Consider the following 25693-nt stretch of genomic DNA (forward strand, 5'->3'; position numbering starts at 1 on the left):
GCCATACCCTGGGTCCAGGGTGGAAAATAAAAGTTACTTTTAAATATAAATCCATGAATATCTCTTTGTCTATCTGTGCTGGTTATTATGTTGTTAAATTACAGTAAAATAACTACAAATGCACAATTTAACAAAATGGTCAATTTAATAAGGTATTATAATTATATTCTCCAGACTTGTATTCTCCCCATCTTGACAGAATGGTACCGTATATTCCCAGGTTCCGCAGGTCAGCTGCACAGGTGCAATTCATTATTGTTATTTGTGGCACGTTTACTACCATGCCAAGTTTAGCTGCACTTGAACAACCGTTTACTGTCAATATTCCAGGATGACCTCCCACTTGGGTAATGACGCCCCCTGGCGATCATTCAGAGAAACTACTTCAGCTCCCGTACTAACGTAGGTAGGAAGGGCCTGTCACTCAAACCGGAGTGACCCGCCTCCAGGCTATATAAGCCCCCGGAGGCGGAAGTAACATCCTCTTCTTTTCACTCTCTGCGATATCACATTCAGATAAGTTGAAACTCAGCCTTTGTATTATTATTCTTCGCGCATTAGCCTAAGGCGGTGGCATTGGAGTCGCCCACCGGCGAGTGTTGAATTAACCCGTACTTAAGAATACTTATTCTTGTCCCGTCCTAAAACGACGGTTATTTCCTTCTATAACAAAGGATTATTACTGCTTGTTCAGGCCTCCGCCGAAGCAAGCGTGGCATAGCATTAGCCGTTAGCTTGTTAGCTCGTCTGCTATTTGTTAACGTTAGCTACACTGCTTACCGCTTGTTCAGGCCCTGCCCGAATCAAGCGTGGCCTAGCCTTAGCCGTTAGCTTGTTAGCTCGTCTGCTTCTGGTTAACTCTATCTACAGTGCTTCGCCATGGATCCTCTGGCCTTCCTGCCGAGGCAATGTCCAGGCTGTCCAGGACTCATCGACGGACAGGATCTTCACCCTCTCTGTGTCGGCTGCATGGGCGTTGCACACGCCTTCTCTGCACTGAGTCCTCAGGGGAGAGCAGGACCTTTCTGTGACTTCTGCGTGGCCTACGACCACGATGTACTGGTACACCGGTTCTACCTAGCCAGGGCAGGCCTCGGGGCCTGCGCTCCACCAGGTGGGTCCACTGCTCTCAACCCCACAGCCCAGTCTTTCCTTCCCCAGGCGGCCCGCACCGTTGGTCAAGGTGCGGCGCTGCCTTCCGGAGATCCGTTTGGCAAACAGCGCGCCATTCCAAGTCAAGATGGCGCCGTGCTACATGAGACACCGCCTGCCGCGCAACCGACCGCAGCTAGCTCCACTGTCACTGGAGCTGGCGGGTCTGGTGAAGTCGCCGCTAAGAAGGCGACCAAGAAGGCTAACATCCCTCCGGTAGCCTTTTCCCCTTCGGGCGCGGTGCCCAAAAAGAAACGCTCGGATGTGACCGTCGGGGACGTTCCCCTCGACGTGAGCATCACCAAAACAGTCCAGACTTTCAGGCGAGAGTCGGACCTGAGCTCCTGTCAGAGCGAGGGTTCTGGTTCTGAATACTCTGGATACACGGCCGAGGAGGAGGAGGACTCCGTCGAGGGCGATGGTTCTCGACTCACGGTCACAGTGAAAGGTAATGCCCCTGCGGCTCCAGCACGTCAACTGGACGCCGCAGGGAGCTCCCAGTCCTCCTCAGGCACCACTGCCCCTCCACCCGCCAGTCAAGTGGGTGAAGCGGGAGCAGAGGACGTCGATTCTGCAGCAGAAATGCTGGATCATCTCACGGTCTACATGAGAGCTCTTGCCAGAGTTGGAGAGGAGTTGCCACCTCCTCTCCCCTCTGAAGAGGCCGAGGATGATGACGAAATGCCCGGGCAGGAGCCTTCGGTTCCCGCCCCGTATGTCCTCTCCAGGCTGCCGCTGGTGAAAGGTTTCACCAAGGCCCTCCATTCCTCATGGAAGACACACAAAGACCCCAGGAAGCTGCCTTTTTCTGTGTTGGATTTGGTGGGCGGTGCGGAGGCAGGCATGTCCACCTGCCCTAACCTGGACCACCTGTTGGCACAATCTTTTCTGGGTTCCGTCAGACCCCAGTACAAGGATGTAGGCACGGCTAAAAACGGGCCGTTTGTCGGCCCCGTCGGCACCAACCCGCCGGGGTTCACTGTCCTGGAGGACAAGCTGCAGTCGGACAGGGCTCGTAACGCCTACCGGTCCGCTGCTCTGGCCGCTAAGGACCTGAATTTAATCCAGCTCTTGCTCGCTTCCACCAAGGACCTGGTCAAAGGTCTGCCCACGGGGGAGCACACAGCTGAACTGAACACTTTATTTGACATCATGCTGAAGGTCAATTGGCATGCGGTTAAGTGGATGGGCAGGTCCATGGACTACAACCTCCAGTCTGAGAGAGCCCGCTGGCTCGACTATGTCGACCTCGAGCCTAAGAGGGACGTGGGCGAGAAGCCTCTAGGTCCTCGCGGGGAGATGTACAAGTCTCTCATTAACATGGAGAACAGTCCCACCACCCTCATGGGTGGGGGCTTGGAGCTGCTGCAGGGTAGAGTTACCTTCTTCAAGGCGGCTAAGGACATCGTCGAGTCCACCACAGTGCCACAGGAAGAACCGCAGCAAGCTAGGAGGGCGTCCCGCTCCTCCCGCGTCAAGGAAAGGGGCCGCTCTGCTTCTTTTAAGAAGCACTCGTCTTCCTCCAGGGGAGCCTCTGCAGCCAGGGCGCCTGACAGGCCCTGCAGCAAGGTTGTGGTTCCCGAGCGCGCTCAGCCGCGCCGCCCGTCCAAGGATGGCAGGCAGCAGTCTTCCTACCGCGGTGGCCGCGGTAGGGGACAGCGCAAATGACACTCGGAAGAGGGGGATTGTGCTGGGGCGGGGGTCCGAGGTGTCTCTCGGTCCCCCTCCCCCCAAACGAGGGCGTTTTTCGGTACCCCGTGTCGGGGAAATGAAAATGTGGAATTTGATGCCTCCTGTGTCGACAATAAAAATGTTGAAAGAGCAAAGTCTGTCTCTGTCCAACTCTCTCGCACTAGCACAGACGACCCCATCGTGCATGCCTCCTGTAGTAATGATGAAGTCCTGTCAGGACTCGATAATCAATCACAGGTTTTATCGGCAACCAGTAATGTTAATGTCAAACAATTATGTGGTTCCTCAAGCGCGCGAGTGGGATATCCCTCGCGTCGACAATATGACTCCTTTATGCATGCCTCCTGTAAGAATGATGGAGTCCCGTCAGGACTCTTTAATCAGTCAATGGTTTTATCAGCAACCAGTAATGTTAACGTCAAACAATTATATGGTTCCTCATGCGCGCGAGTGGATTTTCCCTCGCGTGAGCGATGCTATGAATTTAACCTTGAGTCAGAAATTCTGTCGGCCTACTATGAGCCCGGGTCAAGGGACAAGCATAAAGGCCTTAGAGCAGGTATTAAACGTAAAAGTTCCTCTCCTGTCAGGGGAGAATGCTTTAGTTGTGGGCGAGTCTGTTTATCAGTCGAATCGCTTTGCTCTTCCTGTCGCTCTATCGAGCGAAAACCGAACGCTTCCGGTTTCACCGGATACGGATTCGCTAGCTACCCGCTTCCGGTCCGGCCGCAAAAAAGCTCCGCTAGTCAAGCGGTACAATCAGAAGGTGTTCCCGCCTTGCGGCCTATTGAACCCCTGCGCTCCGCATCCGGGTGTTCCGGATACGGATACGCAGGTTCCCCACTTCCGGTCCCGCCGCAAAATAGCTCCGCTAGTCAAGCGGTACAACCAGAAGGTGTTTCCGCCATGCGGCCTATTGAACCCTTGCGCTCCGCATCCGGTCGTTCCGGATACGGATACGCAGGTTCCCCACTTCCGGTCCGGCCGCCAAAAAGCTCCGCCGTCACGGAAGCACAGTGGTGGGGTTTCTCTCGCTCAAAACACGCTAGCACGCTGCGCGCGCCAGTGGAAGTTATGCAACCCGAGCCATTGGGTATTTCGAACGATAACCAGGGGTTACAGGTTACAGTTCGCAGACATACCCCCGCTTTCGAGCAGGGTTATTCATACCAGGGCGCGTGGTTTAAAAGCAAGTCTTTTGAGAGAAGAGATCAGCTCATTGCTAAGCAAGGGTGCTATAGTGGAGCTGGACAGGACCCAATCCCGCATGGGATTTTGGAGCCGTTATTTCCTGGTGCCAAAAAAGGGGGGGGGGCTACGTCCCATCCTGGACCTAAAGGCACTAAACGTGTACCTGAAGAAATACGTTTTCAGGATGCTAACTGTACCCACCATGTTACGGTCGGTCAGGCAAGGGGATTTCCACTGTTCAGTGGATCTGAAGGATGCTTATCAGCACGTCCAGATTTATCCCCCACACAGGAAATTCCTACGGTTCGCCTTCGAGGGTCGCCTGTACGAGTATACAGTACTCCCTTTCGGTCTGTCACTGAGCCCGAGGGTTTTCGTGAAAGTGACCGAAGCAGCCATCGCCCCGCTGAGACAGCAGGGCGTCAGGTTGGCGACGTACATCGACGATTGGATGATTTCAGCTAGCTCCGCCCACGAAGTGGCGCGTCACACACAAGTGGTTTTGGCTCACCTGAAGGCCTTAGGTTTCATAGTCAACCACGGCAAGAGCATGCTGACTCCAGCAAGTCGTCTTACATTCATTGGGGTCCTTCTGGACTCATCCGACATGTCGGCCCGTCTCTCGGAGGAGAGGGTGGACAGGTTTCGGGAATGTCTCGACTCCTTTCAAGTGGGCCAGGAGGTCACTTACAGGAGTTGCATGGTACTGACGGGAATGATGGCTTCCGCAGTACATCTGTTGCGTTTGGGCAGGTTTCATATGAGACCTTTTCAAAGATGGATGTTATCCCTCGGGATCCCGCCCTCCTTGAAGTACAAGAAGGTTACGGTTTCCCCTTCCTGCGCGATCGCCCTGTCTCCGTGGCTGGTGGAGGGGTTCCTCACCAGCGGAGTCTCGATTGGCGAGGTGGTTTCCCGCAAGTCGATCACGACAGACGCCAGTCTCAGTGGATGGGGAGCCACTTTCGAGGGGCGCACAGCGCAGGGGCTTTGGCCTCTGGAGATGAGGGGTCGTCACATCAACTATTTGGAGTTGATGGCTATACTCCTGGCGCTCAAGCATTTCGAGCCTTGGATTTTGCATTGTCACGTCCTGGTCAGGACAGACAATACGACGGCCATGTTTTATGTCAACAAACAGGGGGGCCTGTCGTCGTTGCCACTGGACCGTCTGGCTCGAGAATTGACGGTTTGGTGCTTGTCGCGCCTCAAGTCGATCAGGGCCTTACACGTCCCAGGTCTCCTCAACAGCGGAGCAGATCTCCTGTCCAGGGGAGGTCCTCGCTACGAGGATTGGTCTCTCCACCCCAGGGTGGCGAGCCAGATTTTTCGCAAGTTCGGTCAGCCAGTGGCGGACCTGTTTGCGTCAGCGGAGAATACGAAGTGTCCGTTGTTCTTCGCGGTGAAGGGCAGTCCTCCCTTGGGGTTGGACGCCTTAGCGCACACGTGGCCGAGAGGTCTATTGTACGCGTTTCCCCCCTTCGACTTAATCCGACCCACTCTGGAGAAAGTCAGGAGGTTCGGTCTGGAGATGCTCCTGGTGGCTCCCTACAAGGGCACGTGGAGATCGGCGATCGCCCCTCTCCTTTGCGAACCGGGTTGGCAGCTGCCTCAGTGCAGGGACCTGTTGAGTCAGGCCAGGGGGGAGATCTTCCACCAAGACCTGCAGGTCCTAGACCTGTGGGTTTGGCACGTGAAAGGTTAAACCTGCTGGCAGCCGGTTTTTCTTCTGAAGTGGTTGCTACCATTCAGAGTGCTAAGGCGCCCTCTACGAGGGCGTCTTATGATGGAAGGTGGAATGCCTTTGAGGACTGGTGTGAGTCGCGTGTTCCACCTGTGGTGGCTCATGTGGCGTCAGCCCAGGAAATTCTGGAATTTATGCAGAACCGCTTGAAAAGTGGTCTGGCATTTTCTACCCTTAGGGGGTATTTGGCGGCTATTAATGCCTGTCACCTGGGGGTGGCGGGCAAGGCACCTTCTAAAGTCCCGGAGGTCATCAAGTTCATGCAAGGAGTTGAACGTTTGAGGCCGGTGACTAGGTCTTTGTTCCCAGTTTGGGATCTGCAGGTGGTTCTAGGGGGCCTATGTCGGGCTCCCTTTGAGCCGCTTGTAGGGATGCCTTTGAAACTTTTGAGTTTCAAGACGGCTCTTTTGCTGGCCTTGGCCACGGCTAAAAGAGTTGGTGACCTGCAAGCTCTCTCGGTGTCTGCGGAGTGCATGCAGTTTATGAACAATGATCTCAAGGTGTTGCTCAAGCCTCATCTTAAGTTTGTTCCTAAGAACATGGTGGTTCCTAAGGAGCCTGTTGTTCTTCTGGCTTTTCATCCTCCTCCGTTTGTCTCGGTGGAGGATGAACGGCTGAATTGCCTTTGTCCTGTCAGGGCATTGAAGGCCTACTGTGACAGGACTGCTGGTTCTAGAGCTTCTTCTCAGCTCTTCGTGGAAATGGGCAATGTTCTTGTCAGAAAGCCGGTGTCTAGACCCACTCTTTCGAGGTGGATTGTGGATGCTATTAGGCTGGCTTACTCTAGTGCGGGTGTGGAAGTGCCGGCGGCACTTAAAGCCCATAGCACTAGAGGTGTGGCTACTTCGTGGGCACTGGCAAAGGGAGTCTCCGTTCAGGAGATTTGTGTTTCGGCGAATTGGTCTTCGCCTTCTACCTTTGCAGCCTACTATCACCTGGATATCGAATCCTCTTCGTTAGCGCATTCGGTTCTGGGTGCAGTTGCCTCCTCTACGTCATAGAGGAGTCGGATCTTCCCCTCCCACAGGTGGGCATGTAGCCACCTGGGGTATTTTGGGGGGACCCTGTGTTTTCCTTATATAGTGTGTCTTACTTATAAGGCGGACTTGTCCTTTTCATTTAGTTGAATGAGGCGGACTTCGGTCTGTCAGGGTCTCTCCTTATTTTCTCATGCCTTCACACCCAGGTCCGGTGGGCCTGGGACCTTCTGGGTGATGGGTCACGCCCGTTTGGGCTGTGCTCACCCGTATGAGGGGTGTGTGGGGGTATGAGAGTAGGTTGTGGCTTAGAGGGGAGTTTAAGAATCCCAAGTGGGAGGTCATCCTGGAATATTGACAGTAAACGGTAGGTTCCGTACGGAACCATTGTTTACTTAGATATGGAAGGATGACCTCCCACGTAATGCCCCTCTGTTTCACTGAATGTGGCAGAGAGTGGTATTAAGAGGATGTTACTTCCGCCTCCGGGGGCTTATATAGCCTGGAGGCGGGTCACTCCGGTTTGAGTGACAGGCCCTTCCTACCTACGTTAGTACGGGAGCTGAAGTAGTTTCTCTGAATGATCGCCAGGGGGCGTCATTACCCAAGTGGGAGGTCATCCTTCCATATCTAAGTAAACAATGGTTCCGTACGGAACCTACCGTTCCAGGCCGCCATATCCAGCCCAAGAAACCACAGAAACGGGGGGAAAAATAAAATGTACTTCTTAAAATAAATGTATCATGCCTGTTGCTAAGGTATGGCAACATGACTCTTGCGCGTGTGCAAGACACCAGTCATGTTGCCATACCTTAGCTTTTTCTGAACTGCTCAGCCCCTGCCTCTCGAACATTCTCTGCACGTCCCTGTTAACGTGTTGCGGTACAGCTCCTGGACACCGGTGCTGCGGACGGCAGCCCACCCAGACAGAGGAGACAGAGCCAGGACCCCCAGCAGCCCTACGTCGCTGCCAGGATGGATGTCCTGCCGGAGACCTTCACCCTGGGCGACCAGAAGACCTATCAGGGCTTCTACAACAGGCCCCTGCGAGGCCTGCAGGAGTACCGCTGCTTCACGCTGGCACAGCTCAAAGACCACGAGGCGGTGAGTTGCTCTCAAACCATCACATTCCTCTTACCAAATTGTCCTGCTGTGATCACTTACCAGTGAAAAGAGGATTGAAAAAGACCTCCGCCTATGGAAAATTTGCATTCTGAATAGTGAAAAAGGCTTAAGACCTCATTGGAGCAAAATATAGTGAATAGAGAAATTGTCCATCAAGTTGTCATCAATTGATAGACAAAATCTTATGAATATTATGTCAAACTATGTAAACTCTACAGATGTTTTAGTGAGAGAAGTGCTGTAATATTAGTAATATAAAAGTATAGGGTGAGTAAAACAAGTAAAACAAATTATAAAAACAAGTAAAATAAGGTGTAATAAGAATGTAATATGGGTAATGCATGGATGAGAAATACAATGGCAGCTGATTATATGTGCTGTAGGGCCCCTGTAGCAGAATCAACATTGAAATTGTAATTTGATTTGGTCTCTATTGATTTATTGACCAATGAACATTTGTGTGACTGGTTATGGGAAGCCGGCTTCCCATATGGGGTTTAAGTGGTAGAACAACTCCGACCTAAATAACATCTAGGCTCATTTTCCTACTTGTATTGATCCCAAATGGCCGTCCATGGGGTCTTTTAGGCAGAAATTCCCCTGTCGTCCAGTTTCCCCCATAGGCGGACTTTGCCATTTGCCCTAGGGGGGGCAGGCTTGAGCAGCAACATGCCAACCCCTCAACACTAACTTATCACGCTGTCCAACTACTGTTATTCAAGTACAATTATGTATGGTTAGAGCAGTGTCATTTTACAAATTGTGTTCATTATTAAGTAAAATAGCTACTTTCATTATTGGTAACACAGTTGCAGCTTACAAGCAATGCCAATAAGAATAAACCATTTGATAATCTCAGCTATAATTTCTAAATGGCTACAAAACATTTTGTTTGATGCAGGACAATAATTATTGTAATTACATTTATTTTAAGTAATGAACAATAAGGGAATATCAGTGAATAATAACTTAAAAAATAGATATTTTTACATTTTAAACCCCTTTTTAATTATTTTTCAATCTTAATATGTGCTTTGTGTACAGTTCGGATATTGCAGGTATGTTCAGGTACATTCATAGTCTGACAACCCCCATTCTTAGCATTGCTATCTTCAGAGAGAGAGAGGCTCTGATCACTTAACATTCCAATCAATCAACTTATTGTCGCCAGCTGGTCTCTGTGTGATGGGGAGAAACCAGTGACTATTAGTTGGTTAATTCTTTAAAAAAAAAATCATAACTCTTGACAGGAATGGGCTAGAGACTTACTTTTTTTCCCCTAAATGCTCAGAAATGCCTGGGGGGTGCAGTGCACCCCCTGCCCCCCCATAAAGTCCGCCTATGGTTTCCCCAGCAGAACCCACACACTAAAAACGGATGGGTTGAAAATAACCCGATCTGGGTTGTATTATAACCCACCCCTGGGTAACTATTGGACCTACCCAACAGTAGTAAATCTTACACAGAAAAATGGGTAGGTCCTTTCTACCCAGCACGTAGTAAGATATTCTACCACATCCTGGGTAGAATTTTTTACTCAGCTCTGGGTCAACCACTATTATTTAGTATATATTTTACCCACATGTGGGTAGTATATTTTACTCATCGTAAATGACCATGCTAATATTATTTGACATTAACATAAGATAAGATTTGTTTCAGGGTTTTTTTCTCAGATAATTTGTTCCAAGTATAGCAATATCAACATAAAGTTACATAATTGTAAATATATGCAACAATGTTGAAAAGCTATAATCAGAGTAGTTTAGAGTAGATCAACATAATAATATCAAATGTATCATGAGTTCTTCTCTTTCAGAACAGTAGGGGGAGGGAGCTCAACCATAAGCTAGCAGTTACGGTTAGGGTTTTGGCTAAAATACTGACAAATGAAATTCTGACATATGACAGTCAGCTTGCCAAGGCAGACACATGGATATGATACATTTAGCATTTTTAGCTACCAAAAGCTTAGAAATATCCCTGAAAACCTTGAGAAATGCTTTTCCCAGCATGCTTTGCATACCAGGTGACCAACTTAAGTTTAAAACTACCCAATACTGAGTAAAACAATTTTACCCAGCAGTTGGGTAATGTATGAGCTGTACAAAACAACCCATTTATACATACAATCACCATTATAATAACCCATAATGGGTAAACCATTTTTTACCCAGATTTTGGGTAGATGAATCTACCCAGCAGTTTTTAGTGTGCAGCAGCCCTCATAGCATAGAGGGGAGCCTATATAAGCCTATCGCTTTTACACTATTTATTGCGGTCAATAGAAAAAAAGGCATGTTGGGGGTGAACTAATACTTTAAGTAAAAGTATCAATACTGCAACAGAAATACTAGTCCGGAATTCAACATTTACTTGAGTACAAAAGCATTGGCATCAAAAGGAAGTAGTGTTCATTATGTAGAATGTCCCATTTCAAGTTTTCAAATGCGCAAAAATCGCAAGCTCGTGATGCGACACATTGTGAGCTTGCAGATCGGCCGAAATGGCCGAAATGTATAGGGTTGAAGTGGTTAATGCATGTTTTGTAATAATAATCAAAATCTACTAAGTAACTTTAACTTCTACTTCACTACATTTCAGAGACAAATATTGTACTTTCTACTCCATTACAAATGTTTTAAAACTTGTAGATTTTGATTATCATTACAAAACATACATTAGATTTCCTGACTCTACTGATACTTTTAATAGTTTATTTCTACATTGCAATATTGATACTTTTACTTAAGAAAATGGGAGTACTTTTCCCACCAAAGCCTGTGTGTCTGCCCTCCACTCATCTCTCTGTCTTTACTGTAGTGCTTATCAGAATGCAACAGACAGCACATAGCCGGGGAGCCACTGTGCCAAAATGAGAGAAGACCTGTGATGTCATGACCCAGATAGCAAAAGATGTTAAATCAATGTTTATTTAGGGTTGAAAAGGTTGATTTTTGGTTACAGTTGAAGATTGATGGTAGATAAACGTTGCTTCAACACCATTTTGTCAACATTGAAATTTGCGTTTAAAATAGGCCATTGAAAAAACATTTAATTTTGGTTTGAATTAAAACGTTTGAAAGGCCAATGTTAATTATATGTTGAATCTATGCTTGCCCTTCAGCGGAGGGGAGGGGGGTGGGGGGGGCCAATGTTTATTTAGGGTTGAAAAGGTTGATTTTTGGTTACAGTTGAAGATTAATGGTAGATAAACGTTGCTTCAACACCATTTTGTCAACATTGAAATTTGCGTTTAAAAGAGGCCATTGAAAAAACATTTAATTTTGGTTTGAATTAAAACGTTTGAAAGGCCAATGTTAATTATATGTTGAATCTATGCTTGCCCTTCAGCGGAGGGGGGGGGGGGGGGGGTTTGGGGGATTGGAAAGGGAGAGGGGGCAGGCCTGTCACAAATGATTACATAAATATTACAAATTATTTTACATACATGTAATTCCTTTTGTTTCATGGAGGACAATTTCTTGTTATTTAAGGATTCTGAATCCAATGAACTTGGTCATTGCGTCTCTACAACACTTCTATCCTCAAAGGTCAGGGAAATGACCTTTGGCAGGCTGGGGCCTAGCATCCTTGAGATAAATAAAATATTTAAAATAATATATTTTGTTTCAATTGGGACTATTCCTAAATGTTCAAAGGATGCTGAATCCAATAAACTTGGTCCCATATGTCCCTCTACGACACAAGTAGTTACCATTTCGAAATAGACAGGATTTTTCAACGGCAAAAGGTCAATATATATAGAGAGAGAGAGAGAGAGAGAGAGAGAGAGAGAGAGAGAGCGAGAGAGAGAGAGAGAGAGAGAGAGAGAGAGAGATATATATATTTTTTTTTTAAGACATCTTTTCTGACTTATTTTTTTCCCCTGAACGCCCTGGTGTTGGTCCCGTTGCGTGGGAACTTTTTGTTAATTTCTTAGCCATTTCCAGGGCTCTAACTCAAAAATGGTCCATCAAAAAGGGACCACCTTAGTCCACATTAGTCATTGCTAAGTGACAATCCTATGCAAAGTTCTCACACTCCAAAGGCTAACCCTAATTCAGACTTCTAGGCTTAATTACTCAAGAACTATGGGGAGTTAAGGGCACATATTTTAGTATGTTATACAGCTTGTTGAGATGAACACGTGGATATGTGGATCTTCTCTGTGCCACACTCCTACACGAATTTCTCCACTTTTACATTGTCATTTGGAAGGCTCATGCACTGAACAAGTCTAACAGCATTATGTGAATAGCGAAACTAGGAGAATGTAACTTCTCGTAGGATGGGTGTTTGTTTTCACAAACAGTGTGTTGCAGGTGAAAGCAAGGGGTCTTGTTGAACTCAGGAGGCCAAGCCCAATCGATCAGTACCAGGCCTGAGCCTGTGAGATGCACGGTCCTCACAGGATCTTAAGAAGTCACACCCGTGTGAACTGAGCAGTGCTATATGTCGTTAATTGCATGGAACCATGGACCTTTAAGGAATACGTGTGTGTATGTACGCCTGTCAATGGCAATTATTTTTTTACATAATTGCAATTATTTTACATAGTCGTAATTATTTTGTCTTAATCATCAGTCACTCTACCGCACTGTTGTGACGAAAAGAGAGCTGAGCCAGAAGGCAAGCTCTCTATCTATAAAGCTATCTTCATTCCTATACTCTCACCTATGGGCATGAAGTGTGGGTCATGACTGAAAGAACAAGGTCGCGGATACAAGCGGCTGAAATGAGTTTTCTTAGACAGGTTTTCTTAGACACGTCCCTATCTCCCTTAGAGATAGGGTGATAAGTTCAGTCATTCCGCAAGAGGCTTGGAGTAGGTCCGCTGCTCCTTCACTTGGAAAGGAGCCAGCTTCGGTGGTTCAGGGAATCTAGTACAGATGCCTCCCGGGCGTCTCCCAAGGGAGCTCCTCGCTGCATGTCCCACTGGGAAAAGACTACATCTCCAAACTGGCTTGGGAACGCCTCAGGATCCCCCAGGAGGAAGTTGCTAATGTTGCTCGGGAGAGGGAAGACTGGAGCTACTAGCTGGAGCTGCTGCCCCAGCATCCCGAGTACGGATAAGCGGTTGAAAATGGATGGATGGATGGATCATAATTTTTTCCATGTTGAAAATGTGTGTTTATTTATTTTATATTGGAAGTAACAGAAAAAATGTGGAAATAGCAGATCTACAAGCTCTCAACACGTCGCATTGCACAGTGGCAGTGGCCCCTGGGCTCGCAGTGGCAAGTCCCCTGGGCTCGCAGCCTGGGGTGGGGAGTGGAGCGGTGACTGGAAGGCTCTGAGTCAGTGGTGCTCAAACTACAGGTGTATTTCATGTCAGGGAAACCCAAATTGACACTTACTAGTCCAAGGACCCCCATTTGAAAATATATGCCAGAGACCCTCATACAAAAGAAGATTTTCTACAGAGCTACCAGTGATTTTCAACTACTTTATTTTCAGGGACCCCCATTTTGACATGCATTTGAATAGGATCCCCATTTAATGGCATTTATATCACTGGAGCCCCAATTATTATTGAATAATTTAACTCTGAGATTCTATTAGTAACAGATCTATGAGGATCCATTTATTTCCAAATGATCATTTAGCTGAGGACCCCCTGGAACACCCTCAAGGACCGCTGGTGGTCCCAGGACCCCATATTAAAACCATTGCTCTGGGTTTGGGTGATAGCATTTTATGGGAGGGGGTATCACATTTAAAGTAATCACCATAAAATTGAGGATAGTAGCCTATATATACATGTTTTTACATATGCATTATTCTTCATCTGTGAATCTTCTTACGTTTTGTGCATAATGTGTAACCAGAAGAAAAAAATAAAACAAAACGAATATACCAAGAAATGGAATATTCCAAACCCACCCCGAGACGTTTTGGGGTTGGTTTCTCCCAGTCCCAGGCCAGGAAGCACTGCCACTACAGTGAGTGAAGCGTGAGGCTGCAGTGAGGGAGATCGCGCCTGTTCTTAACTTCTTGTCTCTTCCACAATAACAACTGCAAGTCCCCACTCTACCTGCTTTTTACAGTAAGTTTGTGGAAATAACTTTAACTGGGTTTTGTGAACAAATAACTGTATTGTGTTGTGCTTATGATTTATTTAACGTCAGCTTTTTTAATGCCAACATTGAGCTAAGATTCTCTTCTTTTGTTTAACTCTGAGATTGTACACGACATGGAGTGGCAAGGATTCTGGTTCTGTTTCCAGACCTGGCTATAACCAATGCATTATTTAATATCTCGATGTGTTTACAATGTTTTTTATTCGTTTCATATAACCGTCGTTGATCTGTTTCGCGCCACCGCGGGTAGAAACGAACTGGCCAATTGCGTGCATTGTAACTGAATGACGTAGTGCGAGTCGGCCAATCATATGGTCACTTAGACATAAACGGGAAGCTTTTCAAGACGCAATACATGTGTAATTCATTTCACATTGTTTTATCCGCTAAATACCCCTGTTATTGATAATGTATTAAGAAATAACGTTTGGTTGGCTTCATGTATATACTGAAGTGTGACAGTGACGTTTGGACGTGCATTTACAAAGAGAAAAACGTTCCTTGACACTGGTATTTGATGTAGCTAAGATTAATTCTCCTTTATATGGTGCAAATGTGCTTGCAATGCCGATTTTCTTATCGGTTTTAATCCATGGTGTAAGGTGATTTTGTATCCAGATGTATAATTCATCCTGTTAATATTATAGCCTGTTTTGTATTAAGCACCTAGGTTTGGTGGGCATACTGGGCAAGTGTGTAACAAATTCATTTAACCCATTTAGCTGTAAACCTTGAACCACGTCAACCATTATTTTCATGCTTTGTCTATTGAAAAATAGCAGATATACAAGCTCACAGCTTGCGTTTTGAGTGTGAGCTTGTAGATCTGCTATTTTTGAAAAAAGAGAACAATCTTAAATGTGTGCAAGCTTTTGAATATTTTGACCTGATTCTATGAATGTCTTCTAATGTCTTGTTTTGTTAAGTCAGATCTCTGCTTCTGAGGTGGGGGGCCAAATATAATAATTTTGGGGGTCCTTGATATGAAAATGACAACACTAATTTAGAAGAAGGATTTGGAAGACACTGTTATAATCGGGTCAAAATGCTCAAATACCTGCACAGGTGTTTCATTTTTTTAAATAGCAGACATACAAGCCCGTAGTGTGGAACTCTGTGCCGAGCTGTGAACTTGTAGATCTGCTACTTTTAAATAGTTAAAGCATAAAATAATGTAGGCCTGCACAATTATCGAAGATCGAACACTTATTCAATCTCATTTCTAGAAAGATATTTTTTTTAAGTTAATTGTTTTCACCTGCTGTGTGTGTACATGTGGTGAAACCCTTGTATGTCAAGACATTCCTTTAACAAAATACAACTTATGTAGCTGATCTACTGATGTATTTAGTTGGGAGCTTGTAGATCTGCTATTTTTACACACAAGTTGTAACCCTGAATGATGTAAGGTATTATAGAAAAACAAAGTTGAAATATAGATAGGCTATAAATATATTTCGGCCTGACAATGAAAATGAGAGATTTATAAGCATTGTGGTGTTTTGGAACCACTGAATTAGACTGTACTGGTTTCAAGGATATTGTACCCACTAACTAGTAAATACTAGCTTTCCACTTTACCTATTTATTTTTAACACTGTAGAAGATGTCTGTTTTGATATAATCGGCGTTTACTGCAACACTAGTGATATATTGCAGCTCACTCTTGTTTTTTTTTCATCTCTGTCTTTCAGATACCAGTATCAAGCATTGCAGAAGGAAGACTCAGTCCATTAAAGCCAAGTAAATAAGACAGTTTCAGTTATTACATTGACCACAGCACCTCACCACTCTTGACAATGTCAAATTATTGGGCTAAAAAACGTAAAGTCGATAAATTGGTTAGAGAGACAGAGCAGGCTATCGCCACTGAATATAAATTAACTGCTCCTGCACATTCAAGTTCAAACCATCACTCTTTAGAGAGCGCAAATCCTGTCACAACCTCTTCTGGACCATTGCTAGATGGTTTACCAACAGGGTTGCCACCAAACAGACCACACGTTATTTGTGATCAGATTGAAAATGTCAACTGGGAAACCTCAGAGGCTTTGCCAGATTTAAGTTTTGAAAATAACAACTCGGAAACCTCAGAGGCTTTGCCAGATTTAAGTTTTGAAAATAACTACTCGGAAACCTCAGAGGTTTGGCCAGATTTCCATTTTGAAGATCTAGCTGGGGCTGATTTTGAGAATGACCCTGACAGTGAGCAGAATGAAGATTTACTAATGATAAGTTTAAAATATTGGGCATCATCCTATTCTGTCTCTCTGGTTGCATTATCATCTCTGCTGTCTATCCTGAAGACATTTCACCCCACCCTTCCAAAAGATGGAAGAACGTTGCTTGGAACCCAAAAACACGTGCCTACCACAAAAATTGAAGGAGGAGAGTATTATCATTTTGGTCTAGTAAAGGGGGTACTTTCACGGTTGGCATGTTTTACTTTACCAGCAACTTTGACTACACTCAACTTACAATTTAATATTGACGGTTTACCTTTATTCAAAAGTTCTAAAATTCAATTTTGGCCCATACTTGGACGTCTTGAATGTGATTTCACAAAGTCCCCATTTGTAGTTGGTATTTTTTGTGGTCTAAGCAAGCCAAAGAGTGTTTCTGAGTACCTAGAGCAGTTCATCAAAGATCTTCAGAATGTACTGTCGAATGGCATTATTTATAATGACAAGCAATTCGAAGTGCACGTTTCTTCTTTTATTTGTGATGCCCCAGCTAGAGCTTATATTAAGCAGGCCAAGGCCTTTAATGGTTATTCAGGTTGTGACAAATGTTTTCAGGAGGGTGTATGGAGGAATAAAATGACATTTCCTGAAACAAAAGTGATACTCAGGACAGACTCCAGTTTTTCTGACATGGTTGATAAGGAACATCACATTGGCACGAGCCCTTTATCTGGTTTAGCTCAGATTCAGATGGTTTCTATGTTCCCAACTGATTACATGCATCTCTGCTGCCTCGGAGTAACAAGGAAACTGATTCGTTTCTGGTTAAAGGGGAAATTGGCAACCAGGGTTCCTTCCAGAACTGTTGAAACCATTTCACATAAACTGGAAAATCTACGTTCCTACATGCCTTGTGAATTTAACCGTAAACCAAGGGCACTGTCCGAGTTAGATCGGTGGAAAGCTACTGAGTTGAGATCCTTCATGTTGTATTGGGGTCCTATTGTTTTGAAAGATTCCCTCCCAAGTGAGCTGTATGACAACTTCATGTTGTTTTCTGTTGGCATGTACTTGTTGCTGTCCCCTGGCATTTCTGAGGAAATGTTGGCCTTTGCACACAAGTTGATGGTTTCTTTTGTAGAACACTTTGGGGCCTTGTATGGAAGAGATGAGATTGTGTACAATGTTCACCAGCTTATTCATTTATCAGAGGAATACAGGAAGTTTGGCACTCTAGATAATATCTCAGGATTCCCTTTTGAGAACTATCTTGGACAAATTAAGCATCTTCTGCGCAAGCCACATCAGCCTCTACAACAAGTAGTCAAACGGTTGTCTGAAATTCCACATGTTAGAACGTCATCTCCCACCAGTGATCCAATATTGCATAACAGCCACACTGATGGTCCGGTGCCCCCACAGTTTATTTCTTCTCAACAGTATAGGAAGCTCACCACTTCTCTTTTTACTTTGTCCACAAAGAAGGGAGACAATTGCATTGAGGTGGGAGATGGATTTGCTTTAGTAGAGAATATTATTAAATCAGAGGAAGATGTATATATCATCTTCAGAAAGTACAGACACAAACAGCCATACTACATGTATCCCTGTGAGTCATCATACATTGGTACTTACAAGGTCAGTGGATTGCAAGAGGAAATAGGGATAGCTAAACTTTGTTATATCAAGCGCAAATGTCTTCTCTGCCCAGACGGAGATGGTGGCATCACAATACCGCTGCTCCATTTTGCAGTATAATACTGTCCCACAAAGTCAAAGCGCACTAAATACAATTTGTTTGACATGACTTCAACCACATGAACCCCAGCATCCTTGTGGGAAAGGCCTTTTCAGAAAATAGCAGCTCGACAAGCTGACAACGTGTTGCGCTGCGATGCGTTGTAAGCTTGCTGAGCGGCTATTTTCTGCAAACGCTTTCCCCACAATAACACAAAACATAAAATACACTAGTATAGAGCCCGGAGGGACTCGGCACAACCATATGGGGTTTAAGTGTTCTGATCAGTATTTATGATTTTGCGGATGAACACAATTATTGCAATATCACATACATAGATAATTTGGCCAGACAATTGAAACACTTTTTTATTTTAAGCGGTTTAATTGTTTGTATTAATTGATCTTGGGCTTTGTAGGACAGTATGGGCAAATGCGTTTAAGGAGGAGAATATGAGTACTTCTTCTCATTTCAGCCCTAGCCCGTTCAAGATGGAGGATGAGGTGGTGCTGTGGTCTTTAGTACAGTTCTCAGATGGTGGGACAGCTGTAGTTGTAAACAGCTGGTTTAATGATAAAGAGAAGACAGTATTATGGCCCCCTAAGAACGTAAACCTCACTAAGGCCCTTCGAAGTGGAATGAAACCAGATAACAAATGGAGATGCTATAAGGATGTACGTCTCCTTACTACCTGTGGTGAGTAATCAGTGCACCACATACATACAGAATACTTGCACAAGATCACATTGACACATTGTGGGGTTGTAGATAAGTCATTTTTGCAGAATGGGATGCCACAGTATTGCGCTGGCTTTTGGTTACCATAGTAACCACTTGACTTGGCAAACTACGGGGAGTAGAAGTTAACTCGTTCCTGAATGTGTTTGGCACTTGAAGTGTTTTTAATTGTTTCCCTCTGCTCTTTCCAGATTCATATGACGAAGTGAAGCGGAGGGAGACCAAATACAACAAAACACTGTGTCCAACCAGTGCACTGGAATCTGAGGATGAAGGAGATCTGCGTGAGAAGAGAAAATCCAGGTATGATGATACACTCAATGTGGCGCTGACAGGGACAGCTGTCTAGGATTAGTCTCCACCTCTGTCCTTATTTCTATCACTACACAAATCATATTCAGCTCATGCTACTACTTGGATTCAGCAAACCACACAGGCCAGCTGACAATGCCTCATTGGCTTGATTCATTTTCGATCGGTCACAGATGATTAACAAATACAGCAGTACAATTATAAGTAATGCTGAAAGGATAACACAAAAAGGATTGTTCCCATTGTGGTCCTCTGTATTCAGACGTGGCTTATAACATAAGATGACTTTTCTGTGTATTGTATTCTTTAGGCCGAATCCCCAGTATGAGGACTCAGACTCTGATGGCCAAACAAGTAGCAGCGTTAAAAAAAGCCGTTTTGCCAAACCACCCGAAGTGGGTTATCCAGGTATATAATGCACTGTCACCAGTAAATTGTTTTACTTTTCACACTGGATGCCACCTCTGTCTCTCAATAGTATTTGCTACACATATGGCAACATCATTTCTAATACGAATTTGTAAGTTTTCAGAAACAGCTAGGTTTTTAGAAGGTGGTGTTTTTTTAATTGGAAATATAGGAATCCTGGTTGCAGTTATCCTATAGTTTTAGCCAAGAATAAATACATTGTGAATAACATTATGCCAACTAAACTATGTTTTAGGAGAGACTCCTAAATCAAGCAAGGCTCAAGGTGTGCGTCCCACAGAACAGACAATGAATGGTATATTGCTATTAATGTTAAAGGATCAACTGGTAAACTGTTTGAACACAAATTGCTTCAATTCTCACCCTGGCTTTTTTTTTTTTTACCTTTTTTAGATTCATTGGATGGCAACTTCGGCTACTTGCATAGCTTGCTGTCTCCTGATCCAAACAACAGTAAGTGAACTGATTTCAGGTGTTTGTTCTTGTGAGGAGCTAGCTGGCATTATCATACATCTAAATTATAATGTGCATGCATTTCAGATATGACACCATCACACTGCAAAACTCCAAAGCCCTCACAACTTGGAAGGAATGGTATGTCAGTAATAAAATGTGCACATCATGCTTTTGGATGGAGCACTCTGTGCCATGTTTGACTCACAACTTGTTGTCCAATGGCCCCATTTTAGATCTGTTTGGCAACTACCAGCACTCTCCATCCGAGCAAGTTGGTGAGTCAGACAACAATATTCTGGCATGTTTACACGTCTCTGTTGCATCTCACGTGTGTTGTATCACATTATCTTCATCATTAGAAAGTGAGAATTGGGACGCCTCATTTGGCTTACATATTATTTTATCCCTGGCACAGATCAATATGTCAAACTAGGTACATCAGCTGAATGGAAATGATACATTTACTCACTTTGGATGTTAGTGTTATGCTAATAACTTCACTCCCTTGTGCATTTCCTACTGTATTTCAGGTGGGATGTCAGGATGTGGCGGTACCACTGATGGTCAATACCACCAGGTGCAGACTCCACATCGCCAGACCCAACAGCAAACAAGCACTGGTATGATACGTACTCTTTCACTACACTAAAGTTGGTGATAATCGACAGAACTTCTCAACGAATATTTTTGACTTAGAGTATTATGACTTACAATTCAGATTTTACGTTAATTAATCTTAAAAGGTTGTAGTAAACAATATGGATTTTAAGCAAGCGCAGCTACAGCGATCCAGTCCAGTAACTGGTAATGGATCAGTGCTCAATAGATAAACCTACTTGCTGCCGCAGCCCATCATACTCTAGCAGACATTACCTTTCCACATCCTGTTGAACAGTTACGAACAGCGTGCTGCATAGATGTATCACCATGGGAACAACTACTGCAGCGATTGCATCATAGGGCCCCAACAGACCACTTGAATCAGCTAATACAGGGACGCTGGCAGAATCTTCACTAAAAACCCAATTCAGACAATTCACCCTCCTGGCCCCTAAACTGTGGAATAACATTCCTGTTGCATTTAAACAGCAGTCTCACTCCCTCGTTTCTGCCGTGGTCTGAAGACTCACCTCTTCAGACTCCACCATAGCCCTTAGCACCTGCTCACTGTCTTTACATAATAGATTGTATTGTTTGTTTACCGTAGGCTTATTGTAAGTCGCTCTGGATTAAGAGCATCAGCTAAATGCCTTAATTGTAGATTGTAGCCCAGTCTAGCCATCCTAAAAGGGGAGGTTACAATAGTGTCATGCTAATAACTTCACTGCCTTGTGCATTTACTACTGTGTTTTCAGCTGGCTTGTCAGGATGTGGCGGTACCACTGATGGTCAATACCACCAGCTGCAGACTCCACATCGCCAGACCCAACAGCAAACAAGCACTGGTATGATACGTACTCTTTCACTACACTAAAGTTGGTGATAATCGACAGAACTTCTCAACGAATATTTTTGACTTAGAGTATTATGACTTACAATTCAGATTTTACGTTAATTAATCTTAAAAGGTTGTAGTAAACAATATGGATTTTAAGCAAGCGCAGCTTCAGCGATCCAGTCCAGTAACTGGTAATGGATCAGTGCTCAATAGATAAACCTACTTGCTGCCGCAGCCCATCATACTCTAGCAGACATTACCTTTCCACATCCTGTTGAACAGTTACGAACAGCGTGCTGCATAGATGTATCACCATGGGAACAACTACTGCAGCGATTGCATCATAGGGCCCCAACAGACCACTTGAATCAGCTAATACAGGGACGCTGGCAGAATCTTCACTAAAAACCCAATTCAGACAATTCACCCTCCTGGCCCCTAAACTGTGGAATAACATTCCTGTTGCATTTAAACAGCAGTCTCACTCCCTCGTTTCTGCCGTGGTCTGAAGACTCACCTCTTCAGACTCCACCATAGCCCTTAGCACCTGCTCACTGTCTTTACATAATAGATTGTATTGTTTGTTTACCGTAGGCTTATTGTAAGTCGCTCTGGATTAAGAGCATCAGCTAAATGCCTTAATTGTAGATTGTAGCCCAGTCTAGCCATCCTAAAAGGGGAGGTTACAATAGTGTCATGCTAATAACTTCACTGCCTTGTGCATTTACTACTGTGTTTTCAGCTGGCTTGTCAGGATGTGGCGGTACCACTGATGGTCAATACCACCAGCTGCAGACTCCACATCGCCAGACCCAACAGCAAACAAGCACTGGTATGATACGTACTCTTTCACTACACTAAAGTTGGTGATAATCGACAGAACTTCTCAACGAATATTTTTGACTTAGAGTATTATGACTTACAATTCAGATTTTACGTTAATTAATCTTAAAAGGTTGTAGTAAACAATATGGATTTTAAGCAAGCGCAGCTTCAGCGATCCAGTCCAGTAACTGGTAATGGATCAGTGCTCAATAGATAAACCTACTTGCTGCCGCAGCCCATCATACTCTAGCAGACATTACCTTTCCACATCCTGTTGAACAGTTACGAACAGCGTGCTGCATAGATGTATCACCATGGGAACAACTACTGCAGCGATTGCATCATAGGGCCCCAACAGACCACTTGAATCAGCTAATACAGGGACGCTGGCAGAATCTTCACTAAAAACCCAATTCAGACAATTCACCCTCCTGGCCCCTAAACTGTGGAATAACATTCCTGTTGCATTTAAACAGCAGTCTCACTCCCTCGTTTCTGCCGTGGTCTGAAGACTCACCTCTTCAGACTCCACCATAGCCCTTAGCACCTGCTCACTGTCTTTACATAATAGATTGTATTGTTTGTTTACCGTAGGCTTATTGTAAGTCGCTCTGGATTAAGAGCATCAGCTAAATGCCTTAATTGTAGATTGTAGCCCAGTCTAGCCATCCTAAAAGGGGAGGTTACAATAGTGTCATGCTAAAAACTTCACTGCCTTGTGCATTTACTACTGTGTTTTCAGCTGGCATGTCAGGATGTGGCGGTACCACTGATGGTCAATACCACCAGCTGCAGACTCCACATCGGCCGACTCCACATCGCCAGACCCAACAGCAAACAAGCACTGGTATGATACGTACTCTTTCACTACACTAAAGTTGGTGAGATGGAGACACAAAACTCCTCAATGAATAGGAATCTACTGTTTGACATTAATAGTATGACTTACAATTCAGATTTTGTGTTCAGACATCCTCTGAGATACAGGACAAAAATATCATTATGTTGCCACTCCCAAACTATAGTAGAAATATAACGAAGGATGTTGTTTGTACAGGCATATCAGGATACAGCGGGATGCAGTACCACACCACCCTTGGTCCCCCACAACATGCACAAAGTGGTAGGTTATTTCATTACTAATTTACTACTACAATATAGAGTAAGCAATGTCTTTCCAAACAAATTAAATCACACTAGTTTACTTACACATAGGGGTGGGCGATATGGCGATAATTATCGTCTCGACGATACAGCTTTGCCACGATATGCCATTTCAGAATATCGTTTCTCTTGTGATACAAACAGTCAAGGCAGTGCACGTTCTATGAGTCGCAGGCGCTCTATTGCTTAATTTATACTTCTATAGTACAGTGGTGTAATTCGCCAAAAAGAACAGATCTACAAGCTAACAACGTGTCGCGGCTCAACGTGTCATATAGCTTGAGGATCTGTACCTTGCTTTCACAGCCCCTCCCCCGGGCAGCACGCAGACAGCACTGACTGAGTTGTGATTGTGCAGGAGCACCGAGCAGCACGGCACACTGGTGGTCCACGACTTAGTTTCACTTTCACGGGACTTTGTAAAACAGTGATGCAGCTTGTCCTGCATTCTTTGAAGCACATTTTTAATAATGGATGCATTAAACTAACAGGACGCAAACTACTTTATCCTTCCTGCTATCGCTATCAGCCATCTCAAAGCAAAGATGAGCTGTGTGTGCTGGATTCTCCACTCCACAGCTGTGTGTTCTGGCAGTATTGATGAGATGATTTAGATCGCCTTGTCAATCCATGCTTCTGTTTTTATTAACTACAAACAAGTAGCTATTTGCCGCTATTTGTAAAGAGCTTTGTTTGTTATTTTTTCACCATTGACGCATGCGTGTGTCGTCGCATCTCGCGGTGAAATCATCGCGTCTATTTTGCGTCTATTACATAATTGGCTTAGTTATAAAACCATGCCATTATTGTTAGTAGAAAAGCTAAAAGCTAGGATGATAATGAGTGAGTAATTCTCTAAAAAGAAAGCTTGTATCATAACACACATCCTGACTTTGGTTGGTCATAAGGTAATTTGTTTTCCCTCAAGTTTCAATGGTAAGGCATGGGTTGTTTGTTGTCAACCTGTGGTTCGAGACCCCAGAGAGGTCCCGCCAAATTGTTTTGAAAATAGCCGATCTACAAGCTCACAACACTCAAAAAACATTTTAAGGGAACCCATAAAACATTTCTGGGACCCATTTGAATGACCTGAACCATCATCACACCAACTAGTAAATATTTTGAGGTAAAAAATGTTAATTGTTTAATCAAAAATCAAAATGTTATCATTAAAAAAATCACAGATTAGGCTATCTATCTTTCTATCTGCAGCATACAAATGAATAGATTATCTATAGAATCTGTGTGGGTCTAATAATCATAAACCTAAAAACTCGCTTAAAACAGTATCGTGATAATATCGTGTATCGTTATAATGCATGAAGCATATCGTGATAATGCTTTTTTTTCAGTATCGCCCACCCCTACTTACACACTACTTCTGGACCCCAGGAAGAATTGTCTCAACTACGGTGTCGACTAATGGGACTCTTTTTGTGTAAATGTTACAGCCTTTGTTTTTCCATCCTTTAGACTTCAGGGGAAACTACCAACAGTTTGAGCCGATGCAGTCAGCATCTAATCATGGTTACAATGGTAAGGGAAGAATATGGTCATCTAACATTTGTAGACCTTTCTGATCTATGTGTGGAAACGTTAAAACACTACTCTGATGATCTTGGCTCACTTATTTGATGATCACTCTTGGATTGATTGAATATTAGCAGTTTGTAAAAGAGCTGTAGGAGACATCTAGCTTGTTACTGAACAAACCAAGCCTCAGTCACAATGATTGTCAGAATATATAGCTACTATTCTAACCAAAAGTTTTATTTTTTGTCAATTTCACACACGCACACTGAATAACGTTTCAAAATGTATGCAGTGCTTAAGTTGCATGAATGTTTTTGTTTTACAGATGGAACTACACAGATGCAAGGCGATGACGGAAGGCATCTCCTGAAAGGCAAGTTTATTAGACATAGTTGAATTATTATTAATGTATTCTACAGACTAATTCCTCATGAGTCCTTTGAAGATTTTCATTTTTAGCATAGTAGGATTTATATATATATATATATATATATATATATTTTTTTTTTCTTTTTTTTTTCCCCTCAAGACATTGCCATCCAGAAGATGACTACAATGCTTGCAGAAGTACTTGTGGTGGTAAAGGAGCTGTCCAGAGATGTGCAGTTCATAAAAAATGAGTTGGCAGAGAGGGCTCCAGCTGTTAGTCGAGGACCAGCCACAACCCATCAGTTCCCGATACAGCTACCAATTACCAGTGAAGATGACTTCAATGAGGCGGAGTCCTTACTGAAGAATGATAACTCTGTCCGCCAAAAGATGGTAATTTATTTGACAGACTGAACTGCATTGCATGAAATTTGTATTGCTCTTTAGCTATCCAACCACCACAAATAATAATAATAAAGTTAGCTTGTAGATCGGCTATTTAAAATAAATGTACATTTGCATATTGACATGACCAAATTTGGGA

General features: G+C 44.2%; 1 protein-coding gene across 1 annotated transcript in view; it reads left to right on the forward strand.

Moving 5' to 3' along the window:
• ptprfa (protein tyrosine phosphatase receptor type Fa) overlaps positions 1–25693 on the forward strand; it is a gene marked incomplete at its 5' end in the record, with an annotated part of 370668 nt that overhangs the window by 183877 nt on the left and 161098 nt on the right. The window contains one exon of the mRNA XM_080720119.1: positions 7645–7860. Coding sequence (XP_080576245.1) covers positions 7645–7860 — 216 coding nt within the window. The remainder of the gene's footprint in view (positions 1–7644; positions 7861–25693) is intronic.

Source organism: Nannobrachium achirus (assembly GCF_963921795.1).
Source record: "Nannobrachium achirus genome assembly, chromosome: 1".
In the NCBI taxonomy this organism is placed as follows: domain Eukaryota; kingdom Metazoa; phylum Chordata; class Actinopteri; order Myctophiformes; family Myctophidae; genus Nannobrachium; species Nannobrachium achirus.